The following is an 18,061-nucleotide window of genomic DNA, read 5'->3' on the forward strand; positions in this document are numbered from 1 at the left end:
AAATAAGGCATGAATAGCCACCCCTCTACCTAAATTCTAAAAGTAGTAGAAACCCGTTAAATAATCCATGAAGTTAGAAGCGTCGGTGTTGATTAGATATGATTTAATGCTATCTATCCTTTTGATGGGTAGGTGCAAATTATTGTAAGTATGGGTGGGTAATACTTGCAAATGTCAAAGATTTGTGTAAATAAAAGTCTTACAGTCCTAGGAGTTTGGGTCATCTTGTTTTTTTCTTTTGAGAAAAGTTCAAAATTGTATTAGAAAAGCAAAAAAGAGGATACAAAAGAAAAAGGAAGAGTTTCACTAAAAAGTAGTTGCCACAACATGTCATTTTGCTTCGAAAAATGTTTGCAAATCCTTAATAGGTTTTCCACGACCAGCTCATGCATGAAGTTTAGCCATTGCCCTTTGTTAAACACAACAATATTTTTAACTTCCCAGATATGAATAATAACCAATACTCTAACCAGTTGCTCCTAAATACAAAAAAGGGCTTCATTTACTCTACCTCTATCACCCAAAATGGCTTTCCTTCAAGTAGGCCGAATGAAAATAGAAAAGGATTCCAAACTTTTGCATATTTTACCCAAAGACCTTTCACTGGGGGGCATTCCCAAAACAAATGCAGAATAGTTTCTTTCTTGGACTTACATAAAGGGCAAAGGAGAGATATTCTCGAATTCCTGCACTTACAAACTATAAGATCATCCAAGGGAGCATGTTGCTTCCATAGCTCCTTATTCTGAACCATAACTGACTAAGAAGATTCTGCTCTAAATTCATTCATTGTACAAGCTCGAAATGGTTTCATTGACGCAGTAACATCCTCCACTCTAAACACAGTGCTACTAGGCTAGTACCTTTTAATTCTCGTTAGCAGTAAAGACATCACACTAGATTCTCTTTAGGAGTAAAGAAATCACACTAGATTCTCTGGAAATTAATTGAAATAATGCAGTCTTAAGTTGTTGAATAGAAAGCCACACACCCGTTCCTGGCTCATCTTGTTGCTAGAGCAACACGAGTATATAGAGTGTGGCCTCAGTGCTCTTTGTATACCAATTGGCTAAGTAATAAAAGAAGATCAATTCTAGTTTGTTGTGCATATCTTTCTCTTTCGATTTATTTTCTAAGTTGTGTGTTTCCCCCTTGCCGCCTCACAACTTACATACATTGCATCCCACTTGCACTTGTTCATTGTGAGCAAACTTTCACTTGGTTATCGGGGACAAACCAAGGCACCAGCAAGTAGTACCACGATTCGACATTAACAATGTGACACAAGTTAGAGAACCTCTCAGCTTCTATTCAATAATGTCATGGAAGAAGAGTATAATGGCATTCATAAGAATGATTCTTGGGAGTTGCAGAACCACCCAAGGGAAAGAATATCATTGGCTACAAATGTGTCTACAAGGTCAGACATAAGACCAATGGAAGTGTAAACAAATACAAAGAAAGGCTAGTGGCAATGGGATACGCTCAGTAAGAGGGCCTTAATTTTATGGAAACCTTTGCACTGGTAAGTAGGATGAAGACCATCTAATTGGTACTCTATTACATGCAATATGGGGTAACAATTGCATTTGATGGATGTCAAGTCTACATTCTTGAATGGAAAACTGTAAGAGGAGATATACATCGAGCAACCACAAGGATTTGTTGAGAAAGGATTTAAACATTTAGGAAGTAAATTGCAGAAGGCACTTTATGGTATCAAGCAAGCCCCATGGACTTGGTTAAGTAAGATTGGTAGCTACTTTAGAACGAGCCACAATTGGTAGGTTTCTATGATGCAGATTGAGAAGATGAGATTAAGGGGATTGGTCCACACACAAGTCTATTTTAGGATACACATCTATGCCAAATTCTCATTATGTATCTTGATTTAGCAAGAAGCAACGACAATTGTGGTATTGTTTATAGTAGAGCTTAGTACGTCCGGTGTGCATGTGAGTAATATGGCTTCATATTTCTTGGAAGATCTTGGTGTGGTCCCAAATGGTGCTTCCATGGTCTTTTGTGACCATCATAGTGCCACTGTTGGCAAAAAATTTGAAAGATCATGAAGGGTTAAAGCACATTGATATCTGTTACCATATCATTTGGTGGATGAAGGGATCGCCTAGCTTATTCGCTGTCTCTCCAAGGATCATGTAGTAGATATGTTCATGAAAGCCCTACTTGATCGAACTTTGAAAAATGCAAAAGCTTTTCATATTGTATACAATATGATATAGAACCACTCACTCATGGAGTAACTTTAAAGTATGGGTCATTAGAGGTCTCATTTAACTGAACATATGGTGGACTTTGTACATGGATGTATACATGGTTAGATGCTACATTGTAGTGAACTGTAGAAGGGGCCTAAGTCAGAGTTTGAATAGTCCTTAATCCATCATGTTAGTAAAAGTTAGTGTACATTTTGTTAATAAGAGTTAGTGTACATTTTGTATAGTCAATAAATTGGTGTCTCTTCCCTCTCCAGTGTGTGCATGTCAGCAGTGTATTCAGCTCACAACTCTTAAATACTATATATAGGTATTAAGAAAGGGCATGGTTATCATAAATAGAGTGATAAAAAGCTTCATGAGATTTATGGGGGTGAGATAATAACTTAATGGCATGATAAAAAAGTGCATGTGACCTATATGGAGGTGGTCTTAAAAGCTCACATTAAAGCTATCTTCATTAATACGCATCTTGAGATTGCACATGTTGAGTTCGTTTGAATTTCCCATCAAGCAGTTTCATAAGTAGTCTCGTTACATTGCATGTGGTTTTCATACCGGTGAGTTGGTAATTGCTTAGCATGCAAAAGATATCCTTTTATGCTTCTCGAAACCTTGTACTAAGGTTATGAGAATTTGTAGGTGGGATTCTTTTGTTTTTCCTAGAATCTTGTACCAAAGCTACAAGCATTCATAGGTAGGCTCTTGCTTTAGGTGATAATAGTGTTTGCCTCTTTAGGAGACTCTGCGAGGCATACAATGAGTTTGTACATTATGCTATATCTCACATTAAGATAAGATCTATATCAATTGTCATGCAATGAGAAAGGCTCACATCGTATTTATTCATGCATGTTGGATCTCAAATGAAGAATGCCATTTTTTGCTCTTGTGTTTGTATGTCAATGCGAGCTTTTGCATTCAAATGAGATCTATTGCTCATGGTTGATCGGCATTGGATGAGAAGAGATTAATGTGTGGGAATAGAGTAGTGTGCATGCATATGAGGTTATTGGATGAGGGTGAAAGGCTCAGGTGGTTGTGGGTTCACATAAAATGTGCAAATTTTCAAAAGAGAAGATAACTAAATATTGTTAAAGAAGATATGATGTCAGAAAGGGATAATTGAGGTTTTTTTTTTGTGTGTGTGTGTGTGTGTGTGTGTGTGAGAGAGAGAGAGAGAGAGAGAGAGAGAGAGAGAGAGAGAGAGAGAAGGGGGGGGGTTGAGCTTTAAAATATCTTCGTCTACTTTGAAGGAGGAGATCATGGTAGCAAGTTTGTGGAAAAAGAAGCATACATCATGGAGGATGTGATACTTGGGGATGCACGTCACCCTCAAATGGCGCTAGTTGACGGGGAAGTCCCTGCCCTCACATGGAAGACTTGAGGAGGCAACGAGTTAAGCGAAATTGGAGGGTTTTGGGAATATGTATACCCAATGGGCGGGTTCCAAGTGAAAAGTGAGGGAGTGGGGTTGAACACTGCAGCAAGAACAAGGTGAAAAAAATGTCACCAGGCGTGCCAAAGGGGATGTGAGAGCCTGACTCTTAGATTATGACAAATACGTAAAGCCTCTATCAAGATACTCTTCGACAGAAGAGTTCTTTGAAGGAGCGTGAAGAATTCCCATAATATAAGAGAGAGAACTCAAAAGAGAGGGGAAGGAGTTGAAAGGGAAGAGAAAAGAAGATAAACAAGATTACTTCTTACTTCGAAGGAGAAAGGAAATGCTCAAATTTACCGTTGAGGGGGGGAGGGGGGGAGAGGAAGAAAGGCAAGGGGCAAAGTTCGATAAAAGTGGGGGGGGGGGGGGGGGGGGGATAAAATTGAAATTTTGAAAAGCGCGAATTTCGAGTCCGGTCTGAAAGGAGCTTTTACTTTTAGTTTAATGCCTCAGCTGCGCATACAAACAAAATTCGTGCCAAGAAATCAAAGCCTTTTTCTTTCTTCCTTTTCTTTCTTCTCCATCTCTCTCTCTCTTTTGCTCTGCCTTTCATTTGTGTTCGAACTCTTCTGGCCTTTTGAATTCCACAGAACGCGGGCTTCCCCTTCCCCACGTTACACCACCTCCCTTGCCTTGCTTCTTTCCTGTTCTCATGGCGAAGCCTCTCCATTTCTCCACTTCTCCAGTCCTAGCTCGCTTCTTCCCATCTCGTCCATCCATGCAGCAGCCCCGCAACAGAGAGGTTACACCAGCTCAAGCGCTCTTCTCTCTATGACAGACAAGACGAGCCTTTTGCCTTCACGCTGCACGGCCATCGTTTTCCTCCTGCCTCTGCAATTTGCCTTTTTTGCAAAAATTGAATGCATGTGAACACGGACAAAAGGAGAGCGATCGCGATGATTGCATTCACGGGAGACAGGCTTGTAAGACAAAGTTTAAGCCGCTCGTAGAGACAATGAGAGGTCGCATGTGAAGCGACGGGAAAAACAGACCTGCACTGTAAATTTCATCTATGTGAGCTGCTGGAGGATAAGATTTTCTGTGCGAGGAGGTGATGCATGGGAATCGCAGAAGACATGCGTGAGCTCAGGCTGCGGATGTCGAAGGGGAGGCCAGCAATGTGGATTGAGCGGTCGAGAAACAAGGCTTGAGAGAGAGAGAGAGAGAGAGAGAGAGAGAGAGAGAGAGAGAGTAGACCGAGTTGAGCGTTACCCGGAAAATAAGAACGGCGCAAATCTAAGAGTGACAAATGCCATCTCCTGCTGCGCCTTCTCGAAAGACAATTAAGAATGTACCGCCTTTCGTTCTGCTTCTCGTTCTGTAAAAATGGAACCTGTACTCCTTGATCCTTTGGAGTTCGAAGGCCAACAATCTTAATAGCGTCCAGGCGGAAATCGCTGGGAACATCGTTCAACTGATCGTCATCCGACTCCCACAAATTTGCAAATGGATCCTGCATTCCTTGATCCTTTGGAGATCGACCAACAATCTCGCTACAGTCCTTGCGGAAGTTGTTAGGAGCATCGCTCGACTGACCGTCATCCACAAATTTGCTGACCGCTGGTTTATCCTCGGTAGCGCACATGTGAGTGCTCTTGCGTCTCATATGTGGACTGATCATGAGCTTTACAGAAGTTTTTACTCATAATTCGTTCCTGGCGTAGGTGTGCGGCAGTGCTTGGACAATGTGGACCCCGAGTACCTCGCCTCAAGTCGCTGTTCCACTCCCTAAGGTACTCGGACGAGATTTCCCTCCTTCGGGGAGACCGCCAGGCTGAGCTCCAATCGATCTGGCAGGTAGCTATTACACGTTTGAGGTGATAACCACTGGTTTCCCGCATGCATCGTTTCTGGTCACGACACTTATAAAATTTTTTCTGATCAGGAAATCGGTGAAGACAAGTATCAGAAGCTTGAAGAGCTCCGGCGACTGGTATCAGCTGCAGTGGACGACGTATATGAAAAGGTGTGGACTTCTTCTGCTTCTTCACTTCAGAAGACCTTCTTGTGATCGCTTTGCTTCGTCATTCCTTTCTTCTTGACAGATTGTGGGATTACTTGGCCAAGCAGGCGTTGGAGGATTGCATAAGGCGGAAAATGGATTTAGAAGAACTGGTGATCAAAAGCGAGATTCGATTAAAGGAGCTTTTGGGATCCAATGCTATGCAGGTGAGCTTTCTTATTTAACAAAGCAAGCATGCTTTATTAACGGTCAAAAGAATCTCACGAGTTTGATTTTTGCACGAAAGGCAGGCTCGAGGTATACACAGGGGAATTAAGATTTTCATAGACTGCTTCCTTCCACGACATTTTTATGTCCAGTCAGTTGCATTTTCATCTCTTTCTCACTTTTTGGTTTAGGAGGAACAGAACTACGTTTCAACTTAGAAAAGCCTTGTGATTAAGTTACTTGGTAGTTGGTTAATGTCAGTATAACCAGATAGCTAAGTGGATAGACGTGCACACACAAACTTTGTCTTCACTTTCGAATTTTACTAGAAACTTGATATTAAACCTTTGTTTTAGTGCCAATACAAATGTGTATGCCAATCAACTTGGTATTAAACCTTTCTTTCAATATAATTGAGGTGTGAATATGCATGTCGTATTACCAGGTAACCTACTATTAATTTGCTTAGTGCCCTTTCTTTGAAAAAGAGAATATTGAGCCACACATTGACCAACTTGAGGAGGATATTGCTTTCTTTTTGTTGGACATTTTTAGAGCTCTATTGAAATTTAGTATGAGGACCTTTGCATAAACATGTATATGTGTGGCACATGCATACTTAAAGGCCTAAATGTACAAAGGTGTCATCTCTCTCTCTCTCTCTCTCTCTCTCATTTTTTAGTTACATAAGGAAATCAAGAGCCCAAGGCATGCCTTCAGCATATACATTTCTAAAATTGGCAAGCAAACCAATGAGGTATTGCCTTCCATCAACTCAATTTATGTCTACTTTGAATGAAATGGTCAATACATAAGGTGATAACACAACAAGATGATGTCATTGACTCTACATAACACAAAGTAGTTCAAGTAGTTCAAGACAAGAGAGAGGAATTGTAGGATCAAGAGGAGCAAAAGATGACCCTTAGTAAACCTAAAGAAGGCAGTTGTACAATGCATTACATGGTCCTTGTTAGTTGAATTCAATCTATTGACAAAGCGGGAAAGCAAGCAATTTAATAGTTTGGTTCGTGAGAGGAAAAAATCAAATACCTTACAAGCCAATAAGCTAAACGCACACAAGTGTATATCTTGGATGATCTCACTCTAGCTCACCTCAAGCAAAGACTAGCTGAATTGGAAAAGATGCAAGTTAGGAAAGCAAGAAAATGGGAAGTAAGTATATGGAGTAAGTTGGACAATCATTAAAGACTTTAAACTCGAGCCAAAGAACATGCAATCCATAACTGATGTGAAAAAGTTAAAAGAAAGAGACTGTTAGCTCTATGATACAATGATAAGTATATATATACTTTTTGGCACTCCAATGTTGGATTATGGACTCATATACCCTTGTTGATCCCATAGGATTTTGGCCTTTTGTGGGTGCTAGTAAACTTGTGTGTGTGTTCTCGATTTCTGCGTGCTCATTAGATAGATTATCTTGCATACTTGTCTTACAAAGCAATTTTCTGATGTCAGAAGCTAGGAAAGATAGGAAGTATATGGAGAAATTTTATTAAACCCAAACCAAAGGACACTCAGTCCATAACTGATGTGAAAAAGTGAAAGTGAAAATGAATGTTAGCTCTATGATAGAATGAGTAGGAATGTTTTTTTGGGACAATCCTTTGGACTCCATGTACCCTTGTTGAGTCTCATATATCATTTTGGCCTTTCATGGATGCTAGTAAACTTGTGTATGTGTGTGTGTTTGATTGTTTGCAAGCTCATCAGATAGATTATCCTGCATATGTGTCTTACAATGCTATTAAATGATGTTGTAATCGCATGTTCCCGATCTAGGGATTGCCCTTTGTAAAATAAAGCTAGATAGATTTCACTAACAAAAAGTGTGTGCTCACGTGCTTTTCTATGGGTAGATAGGTGGTTGACGGAGCCTTACTTTGTGAGAGGTTAGATTTTTGACCTTGGACCTTTCAAAATATACCCTTGAGGATGGTTAAAGGGGAATGAAACTCATGTCCTATTTGCATAGGCATAGGCTCCATTACAATAGGGTATGGCATTGAAGGTATGCATGAGAGAGAGAGAGAGAGAGAGAGAGAGAGATGATATGGTTGTATTCAAAACCGTGTGAGACCCTTTAGGATCTATGGGACTGACGATCACTATCAACTAATAGTGATCCTTTACATCCAGCGAGAAAATTAGAGACTTGTTATGTAGTGAGTACTTGTTGGACTGGCTTGTGTGCTAGTCCTAGCAGAGAGAGATTTTGGTAGGTTAAGGTACAAATGGTTAAAATTGACAATTCATTTGACAAAGATAGTAGACACTCATCCTAGACAGTTGGTGCAAGGGAGATGAGGATAGCTTTCAAAATATAAAGGGAAATGGAACTCATGTCCTATTTGCATAGGCATAGGCTCCATTACAATGGGGTATAGTCTTGAAGGTACGCATTTGTGTGTGTGTGTGTGTGTGTGTGTGTGTGTGAGAGAGAGAGAGAGAGAGAGACCTGTTTTGGAAGGCTATGGTATAGCGTAAATGGTAGAACATTGATAATCAGATAACAAATGCTTGTCCTAGAGGGTTGTTGTGAGGAGATGAGACCTCTTGGCATTAAGGAACCGTTTTTGGAGAATAAGCTATACATTTTGTGAAAACAATGTTGCTTGTCTCTTTTAGTCAAGGTTGAGACCATCATTGAGGAGTTTCCAACAGGATGCAATATTGGTAATGGATAGTGCTCTAATTGTCTAGGCTGTCCGAAGTAGCTCCCTCTAGTGGATTATAGCTTGTGTTTGGAGTTCTCTTAGGCAAGTCGCTAGGTGGATCAAGGGTCTAGGCTCTATGAATCTTTGCGTAACATATGGAGTGGAGCTCTTGATATGAAGGTGGGAATATCTTGCCATCAAGCTCTCTTTTATCAAGAATAAGTGTTTGTGACGCTACGAACTGGACAAATCAGTGAACACTATTGTTGTGTGCCTCTCTAAGTCCGGGGAAGGTCTTGAACAAAGGAGGATTGTGATATCCTGTGAGAGGGTGTGATATTTTGGTATTATTTGAAGTAGTACTTTGCGGCATATGGATGTTGGTTTGTGATAGGGTTCTTCTAGAGAACTCAGATAAATTAGGTCGTGTATAGGTCCTATAGGACCCTCCATACAAGAATGAAATCCTTCTTTTTTTCCCTGTTGCACACACAAATGCATTGCTAGTAGGGCAGATATGATAAAATTACCTCTTTGAAATCCTTGATTGAACTGTACAAATGATGAGTGAAAACTGTGTATTTATTTACATGGGTAAGATGGAAGGGTTTTGTATGGTCATTTAGAGTCTCTTTTCACTATTCTGCCCAACCCATTCCCTTCTATAAGTGTTTTGCATGTGAATACTGTGCAATTTTCTAATACATCAATCATATTTCTCACTGGTGATTGCAGGCAATTGCATTAAAGGAGCTACCTCTGCAGGCCCGTCTAAGTGTGAATATGGCACGTTTGCAAGATCTAGATAATGCTAGGATGGGTGGCTATGGTTGGGTTGGAGGACTCGTAGTGTTGGTGGAGCTCCGGCATAGGGTTGCAGCACTCCGAGAAATGCTTAGACTCCCCCCATGTGACACCTCTGCTGACCTTGATGAGGTCTTACAGAACCCCTCTCTCATGTATTTAATTTAACAAAATGGCAACAGCATAATGTTGAGTCATTAGATATGCATTGCAATTGAACACCTGCTGAGAACCTCACCTGTTATATGTACCCTTCGTCAATGATCTCTCTCGAAAGCATTGCTACTTAGTTTTTGCTGGCTTACCAAGACTCTTACTTGATTTGATTCATCTTTCTCTTGTCCTAACTTTGGATATGGATTTAAAAAAAACACTTTGGATATGGTTTATTTGTGAATATGAATTTGAATGCTGAATTAGGAATTTATGGAATCTCCAGGTACTTGCTAGTACAACTGAAGCACTACACAATTTGTGCCCAGGAAAAGTGTCTTCAATTCCATCCTTCCTATCATCCAAAAGTGAACAAAAACCAATATTTCAGGTATATGGAATGAAAAATATGCCCAAGGGTAGATTCTTTTATGAGATAGATACTGCTGGACCAGATGTGTTAAACATGTATTCGTTCCAAGATGTGAATAGACATCGCTTATGACTACACAATGACCGCATATTGCTCTGTATGTTCATGTTCAGTCCATTGCTGAGGGAGGGAAAAGTAGAGAGAATTATTTATAACCCACACACACATTCATAAATGCAATAACATCCAATATGACAAATTTCAAAGAATTGGTCTGATGGTTATTGAAAATCTTTTCAATGCTAAAGTAGTTAGCATTCAGTGTTTATTATAGCTGCAGCTGTACCAAGCATTGTGTCTATCATAGGTACATATGTTGTGTAGGATGTATTACACACGAAGTTTACTATACATGATTTATTTATTATGTATCTATATCTGCATACTTGTGTGTCTATGAGTCTCCATACAAGCAATTCTTCACAGCTAGAAATATACACAGAGGTGAAGGCCAGTGAATACTACGGATATGCATCTGTATAAGTATGCATCCATTCATTGGCTTATATGTCTTTGCATATTTACCTTAAAAAACCTTATCTGTGCAACTGTAATCTGCATGTTCTTTGCATGGCTTAGTCTATAAGCATCCTTCTGCATGTAGTTCAGGACTCTCACAAAATTTTCAAAGTAAAAGCTCTTTTAAGGACATGAGCATTGTTTGTGAACAGCGGCTGCAGGGGTTTTATCAGACACTCTGTGCTATGGAGAATGTTTGGGTGGATTCCTTTGCTTCCAAGGTTTGTTCTTGTACCAAAGTAAATCTTAGGTATTCAATGCTTCATTACTGGAAGCATGCATGCTACTGTGGGCAGCAGGTTCATGCTGAAGAACTGCTGTCCTAGACTAGGCTGACCTCAAATTATGGAGGCTATAGGAATCATTTATCTTGATAAATGCATGTTTTCATATTTGGGGCAGTTTTATTCTGTGTATGATCTTTAGATCATTAACCTTTCTGGTTTTCTCAGGTGATGAATTTAGTTCAGTTTGTAGGCGTAAATGCTGGGCAGACAGCAAACACTGTTGAACAGGAATAACTTTGTTATTTTCAAATTTGAACAGGATGTAGAACAAGCTTACGATTTTTTCCATTGCACTGAGATGTCTGCTCGAATGCGTTTGCAAGGTAACCCTCCTGTATGTCAACCTCTTTCAACCTCCAATGAGAATTTCAGTACTTGACCTTACAATTTCTTTGAACCGTCTCAGAGTTTGAAGAGATGAAGGATGCCAGGAAAAGGAGTCTGGAAATTCTGTTTGATGAAAGCAGCAGTTTACAATCAACTACTGTTGCCCCTTTTGGGTGCACTGTAAAACGTTCTAGCTCAAGGTTTGGATATAAGAGCAAGGACAATAAGCAATCCAAACACTATTCAGAAGAGGCTTCTACACTGGAACATCTTAGTAAGTATTATTTTGTAAAGCTGGCCTATCATGTCTAAGCTGCATGAGCCAGCAGTTTTTGGGACTGAATCTCACGTGTACCTGTTTGTATTTGACACAGGTCGCAAAATTTTAAAGAAATTAGAGGATATCAACAGGCAAGTGAAATGTGCAGCCCACCCAATTGGTGACGTCTTCAGCCCTTGTTCATCATACTCACGAAGCTCAGAAATTGATTATTCTCCATCTTCAAGGACTATAGAAAGATCTGAAAGTTCAAAGAGTTTTTGTACACCATTGCAATCAACATCTGTGTCTCCATCTTCAGAAGATAATGGAGCAGATACTCCAACCTCTGTTTTACCTGAAATAACAAAGGCATCAAGTCCTAGCTACCATTTAAGTATAGGGATTAAACCCTCAATTTGGCCAGCATCAGCTGCTTTAGTTTGCGACAAAACAATCCCTTCAACTAGGGATCCATGTCAGCGTCAAGATCAGTCAGTGGCCCTTGATACATGCTGGGGCCCACAAGATGCAAAAGATTCAGACAAAACTGAAGTTGGGGGAGAGGATAGTCTAGCAAGTGGCGGTATTTCAGCTAATGTCAATGGAAACAGACCTTCAGATCTGGTTTTGGTTATCCAGAAGGATACTGCAATGAAAGAGTCTCAGAGTGCCACAAGTCCCTGTAGCGAGAGATGGCCTTTGTTGTCAATCACAAACAACCAAAGAAACTCTTCTCTCAGTGCAATCAAAACAGAACTGCAAGTATCATCTCCTTCACCTCCGCCTCCCCCACCGCCTCCCCCTCCACCCCCACCCCCTCCCCCTCCCAGAGGAAAATTAGCACGACCTTGTAAATCAGCCAAGCTCAAGAGGTCAACTACAATAAGCAGGACATACATGGGTATGAAGAGAAAAGTGGAAGGCACGGCTTGTATCCAGTCACCGACGACTGATGTAGGACTACCACGTCGATCAATTGTTGGAGCTAGTACACGAGAAGGCATGGCTGAGGCTCTGGCAGAAATTACAAGAAGGCAAGCTTTCATCTATGTATCATTAATTCTCTGCAATTTTTGCTCATGAAGAAAATCATAAATTTCTATTGAACATTTTCTCATCGTGATTTTCTTCTTGTTGCCCCAGATCATCATACTTTAGGAAGATTGAGGATGATGTACATCAGCATGCAACTTCTATATTGGAGGTGAAATCAGGACTGGAGTCATTTGAAACCTCTGATATGCAGAAGCTGTTGAGATTTCATGAAAGGATTGAGGCTCGTCTAGAGCAGCTTACTGATGAGTCTCAGGTGAACATACAAACATGTTAGTCATTGAAATGCAGCAAAAATTTTCACTCTATGTCACATTTGGCAGAATATGGCTACAGCCAGTTTTTATCCTTGCAGGTATTAGCACGCTTCGAAGGGTTTCCAGTGAAAAAGCTTGAGACTGTACGAGCAGCCGCATCTCTATACCTGAGACTAAGCTCCTTAGTACAGCAGATTGAGAACTGGTCTGTTGAACCTCCCATATCAGAGCAACTTGAAAAAGTCACTGGTTTCTTTGACAAGGTATAAAGATTACATTTTCTTCAGTGTATAGGCAGTTCAATATGTTGAAGTTTTAACTTATGATTTTTTTAAATCTCAGGTGAAGACAGATGTAGAGGGTATCGAGAGGACAAAAGATGAAGATCTTCAACGTTTTATCAATCAAAAGATTCACTTCAGTTTTGAAATCATTACTCGTATCAAGGAAGCAGTGGTTGATCTTTCTTCTCGGTGCTTAGCATTAGCATTGAAGGTTTGTTGGAGGGTTCAGACATTCTGCATACGGTGGGGTTTTGCAATTATCGAAATTTCTGCAAATTTCAGTAATGCTTTCAACCCTGGATTGCAGGATAGCAAGAGGACAAAGGCAAGCTTCATAGTTGACGAGGATGTCATTTCATCCAAAGACATGAACAAACTGAGAAGCAGCTTTCAAATGCTGTGGAAAGCATTTCAATTAGCATTCCGGGTCCACAATTTTGCAGGAGGGCATGATGACAAAGCTGAGCAATTGTCTTCTGACCTAGCTCATGAGATGGAGACCTACCCCTCTACTTTTTGGCTAGAACTTGTAAACAAATAGTAAGCTTTGGACAGAAGTCCTATGTGACTAATCAACTTTTTGGAAGGTGCTCCAGTATATGTAACTCCTTTTGTCAAAAGTTGGAGCTTAACATGTGAGAACATGATCATTGGGGTGCGCATAAGAGTATATTGTTGCTGTTACTGTGTTGTGGTCACAACGAAAGTCTCAAAGGAAGAATCTTGGCTATAATGGAGTGATGGCATTCACTGGATTATTTATTATGCATTACTGGCAAATGGTCTGAAGTTGACTGAGCAGCTGAATATCAAAGATAAATGATCTTTAAGGTATGCTGAGTCATGTCTAGACTCTACTCTACTATATATTATTTTTACGTAGTTCCAAGGAAGCAAATAATCGTATAAACAGAGGAACAATGTCCTCTATGCATTGAGTTGTCTCCTTTTTAAACTATAAACGATCTTATAAATAGAGGAACAACCTCCTCTATGCATGAAGTCATCTGCTTTTTAGATAACACTGGGTAAGTGCAAGGAAAATAATTATTTCGACGAGGAACAATCATATGATTTAAGTATGCTAATGTACTGGAATCATGCCTGTAACAGCCCAATCTCTTAAAGCATTTCCAGTCTCTGCACCCATGTAAGAGCTCTAGATTCGCTTGAGAAACTGCCTTACGGTCCAGTGTAATACTTGGTAGCTGCCCTGTTTCAGATAAGTGTGCCGATAAACAGTGATTCTACCTCCCATAACTATTGAGCAATTTTTCTTTGGGAGGGAACACATTGTCAGGAAGGTGAAGGCCTCAACCACCCTCTTTGTGTTTTGAACACTCTGATGCGGAGGAGGGTGGGTCCCTCAACCACCAAGCTTTGGAATCTGTATGAAAGACCTCCATGGATAAGTGCAAACTATGTTAAAGTTCCAGGTTCTGTATTGAAGGCCTCCATGGATAATTGCAGCCAATACAACTCTTCAGCGCTGTATTGGTAGTTTTACTTTTCTATATCGAAGGCCTCCATGGATAATTTGCTAAGTCTGTATACATCACTCCAGATGCTAAAAGGCAGGGAGGCATGCTAAATTGTATTTTCTGCATTTATAACAAGCAGTGCAGCCCAGCAACTCATCTGCTGCACTACTACGCAGATGTGAGCATTCTCACTAGTGTCTCGGTTAGAATTTAATAAAGATATGAGCTTGATGAGCTTATGAGCTTAGAGAATTTGCCAGATATGAGCTTGGTTAAAATTTAATAAAGATATGGATTAAAAATTTGCTAGAGAAGGTATGTAGAAGGAAATTGGAAGATTTTTAATCATTGGCATACTTGGCTTAAACTTCTATGAAGTTATCAGTTTGGCACATTTAAAATTTGCACGTAAGATATGCTATTAGGGACAACTTGATAACTTAATGGAAATTTCATACCTTACCTCGAGAACCAATTCCGATTAGTTAAAGATGACCTTAACAAGGGAATTGATTCCCTTTGGTACTAGACTATGTTATGCACTAAAGTGGTCTTTATTAAAGCTTTCAGGGCTTTTTGTTTGTACAAAATGGTTTATTTCATCAATTCAAAGTCCATTCTTTAAAGTTAAGGTTACAATGGGTTCATCTTTTCAAGACCCTTCAAATGAGTACCCATGTTATATAGTTCTGAGTTGATCTTGACCATGAAAATTTCTTAACAAGAATCTTGCTTAAAGTGGCACCGGCACTCCTACTGCTCACCCTTACCTTGAGTGTTAAATTTCTACATTTGAACTTCTTTTTCACTAGAGTCCTTAAAGCATCTCTTTTTGGGGGTTTAAATTTGCAAGCATTTAACAAGCAGACTATTTAAATGCCAGTGGGAATGCACACTTATGTGGACACTGCATTGACAGCTTTAACTAGTGTGCCCGAACTGGTAGTGGGAATAGGCCCTTAGTCAAACTTTTGAAACACACTCATCAAAAGGCACTGATATCGGTTGCATTGCGGTTGTTTGTCTGTATGGCAAGTACATATTTATTATTCTCCAACAACAAAACATCAAAGAACAATTGGTGGTGTGCCGTGGCTTTGAAAAATTAGCCACAAGGGGTACTTTAGGACATGTTAAAAGACTCCTGATGTCTGTAAGGAACGTGTTCTCTTACTGGAACATGACTGTGGAACACGAGGACGAGCAAAATAATTGCATTAGGTCCTCCACACTGCCTAGGTCCTAAAATAAGCAACTTACCCCTAGAGTCCGAAAATGAACACGAAAAGCTTGGTACTGAATAATCATTATTACACTACCTTCACTGCATAGGAAGGGACATCAGAAGAAGTCGAGCACTGGAAAAAAGACGTGCTGGACTTCATCCATGGTTTTGTGTGAGACATCTAAATTGGGGTGAAAGAATAGGCTGTACAAAGGTACATTTTTGAGGAGCAGCGTTTCCAAAATGAAGCTACACCAGGGGTCTGTGTGATGAACTATTTTTGATAGTGAAGATGATGATCGAGCAGAAGAAGTATTGGGCTGAAAGAGAAGACTGTGCAGAGATCCCATCAAAGTTGTTGCTCAATTTCTTGGCTGTGAAGCAGCAACTAAGTTCCATATCGTTTCCATATCTACACTAGGTACAGTGCTCAGGGGCTTCTGCTTGGAGGGTTGCCAACTCAACTCTGGCAAATTCTCTAAGCTCATCAGCTCATCGCATGGAGATCCGACCGATGACAGGAATAAGGATTTCCCATCGGTATCTTCGTTATCCACGAACGATTGAATTATGCAATCTTCTGCGTCGAAACCCAGCGCTTCTTCCATCTTTTCCACTCTTCCATCGTCAGGCTTACTGGAACAGCCCTTTCTTTTGCCTCTTGAAGAGGCCGGTGCCTCTTCTTCCGACTTGCGTTTGTGCGCCTTGGCAGCTTGCTCTGCCATCACCGCCTCTAACCTGGCGTCCAGATTGGTTATCACGGACTCGTTTCTGCGGATATCACCGAATATGGCGGGATGAGAGAACAACCATGCCGTCTGTTGCAGAGCAGAGGGGAAATTGAGGCGCGCTCTGTCGCCTCTAAGCTTGTAGGCCGCTCGGTCGTAAACAAGAGCTGCCTCCTCGGCCGTGTCGAAAGTTCCTAGCCACAACCTTGATCTGTCGCGAGGTAGCCTGATTTCTGCAACCCATTTGCCCCAATGTCTTTGCCTCACGCCCCTAAAGAGTTTTATAGCTTTGGGAACTCTGCGATCTACACGTGTCATCGAGGCGGACTTGGTACCTAAATTCCAAGGGACTCGCTGCTCCTGCATTGCCTGCGAGATGCCAGCATTGAAGCAGGTGGTGAGATCTATGGCGTGGGAAGCATTCCCCCAATTGCAATCCTTGGTCTTCGACTGGCATTGCGGTGACTGCAGCCATTGCTGGAACCCAATGTCAGATTTTCTTACGCCAATGCTTGCGCCCACGGGCGGCAAGGTCTGGTTGTATTGTTGCTTCTGATGCGAATGGGGATAACGTGAGCTGTCAGCAGAGGAACATGACGGATCGCCGACAATGGGCTGCGGCGACGTATCGAGCAATGACGGAGAGAAGCGGAAACCATCAGTGCTAGTAGAGCTGGTGGCCCGTGAAGCTAAGAAATGCTGCTGGGAGCATTCAACATCATCAAGAGTGGAAGAAGAGCTGAGGCTGGAGTCGGAGTCAGGGCTCTTGGGGGGGTGAATGAGTGAGACGAGGTCTGGAGAGGAAGGGAAAGGGGGAAGGGCATGGATGAGCTGATCTCCGAAGCGAATGGAAGGGGGAGGAGGAGGGAGGGGGTGAGGGGGAGGGTGCAATTGAGGCATGGAGAGAAGAGATGGAGCTTGGAAGGAGCAGAGATGGAGCAGCTTGAAAGAAGCAGAGGTGGAGGAGGAAGAGATGGAGCTTGAAAGGAGCAGAGATGGAGCTTGGAAGAAGAGATGTAGCTTGAAAGGAGAGATGGAACAGAAAGAAAGGGAGGTTGAAAGGAGCAGGGATGGAGCTTGGAAGGAGAGGAGATGGAGGTTAAAAGAAGAGCTTGAAAGAAGCAGAATGGGAGCTTGAAAGAAGCAGAGATGGGGCTTGAAAGAAGCAGAAATTGGACCTTGGAAGGAGCAGAGATGGAGCTTGAAAGCAGCAGAGACGGAGCTTGAAAGAAGCAGAGATGGAACAAAAAGTGAGACCAAACACAAAAGAGCTCAAAGCAAACAATCGGGTGAGGAGAGACATTTTGTGTTGTAGTATATATATGGGATCCTGGAGAAGACGATCAGGACGTGGCCACGTCAGCATCCACAGTATATTCCAGACGGGATCTTGTTGGAATCTGCCTTTGGTTGCATTTTAAAATCTTTGTCCAAACGTAGACTTTCTTAGGTCAGTCGTCGCTTTCTGTTCCATCTCTTATCTCCGTCCACGTGTTCCCTATCGATCTTGCCTATCGCATCTCCTCCTGCCACGTGCCCCTTCGCCTCCAGCTGTCCATCCCCGTCCCAACACCTGCCGGTTTGGGGGTTTATCCTCAAACATTTGTTTAAATTTTCAGACCACGCTAACCTAACCCTGGATCATTCATCCCTCGCACCGTCTCTTCGTACAAAGAGCTAGAATCTTTAGAGACGTCAATTCACTTAAACATGCTA

At 41.3% G+C, this 18,061-nt stretch overlaps 2 protein-coding genes across 2 annotated transcripts; one reads left to right on the forward strand and one right to left on the reverse strand.

The window, feature by feature from the left end:
- The first annotated feature begins 4,230 nt into the window (after nt 1–4,230).
- On the forward strand, nt 4,231–13,883 carry LOC147905827 (uncharacterized). The gene is made up of 14 exons (XM_087374965.1): nt 4,231–5,266; nt 5,346–5,478; nt 5,567–5,647; nt 5,752–5,850; nt 9,268–9,468; nt 9,776–9,880; nt 10,594–10,662; nt 10,988–11,051; nt 11,135–11,329; nt 11,430–12,351; nt 12,461–12,626; nt 12,726–12,890; nt 12,970–13,122; nt 13,219–13,883. Coding segments are annotated over exons 1-14 (2,589 nt in total). The 5' UTR covers nt 4,231–5,264; the 3' UTR covers nt 13,453–13,883.
- A 1,739-nt stretch (nt 13,884–15,622) lies between these two features.
- LOC147905828 (uncharacterized) lies at nt 15,623–17,610 on the reverse strand. The gene has a single exon (XM_087381872.1). It carries the CDS (start codon nt 17,243–17,245, stop codon nt 15,980–15,982), a length of 1,266 nt encoding a protein of 421 aa, XP_087237998.1. The 5' UTR covers nt 17,246–17,610; the 3' UTR covers nt 15,623–15,979.
- Between the last annotated feature and the right edge of the window lie 451 nt (nt 17,611–18,061).

This window comes from Dipteris shenzhenensis, chromosome 1 (assembly GCF_047967505.1).
Source record: "Dipteris shenzhenensis isolate YYH24624 ecotype China chromosome 1, Dip_SZ_1.0, whole genome shotgun sequence".
NCBI lineage: Eukaryota > Viridiplantae > Streptophyta > Polypodiopsida > Gleicheniales > Dipteridaceae > Dipteris > Dipteris shenzhenensis.

Bases quoted from the DNA above. Each gene is read 5' to 3' on its own strand.
- LOC147905827 (XM_087374965.1), top strand. The intron at 10,663-10,987 runs GTTTGTTCTTGT...AAATTTGAACAG, and splicing joins TGGATTCCTTTGCTTCCAAG to GATGTAGAACAAGCTTACGA. The intron at 11,052-11,134 runs GTAACCCTCCTG...GAACCGTCTCAG, and splicing joins TGCTCGAATGCGTTTGCAAG to AGTTTGAAGAGATGAAGGAT.
- LOC147905828 (XM_087381872.1), bottom strand. From the start codon at position 17,245: ATGCCTCAATTGCACCCTCCCCCTCACCCCCTCCCTCCTCCTCCCCCT.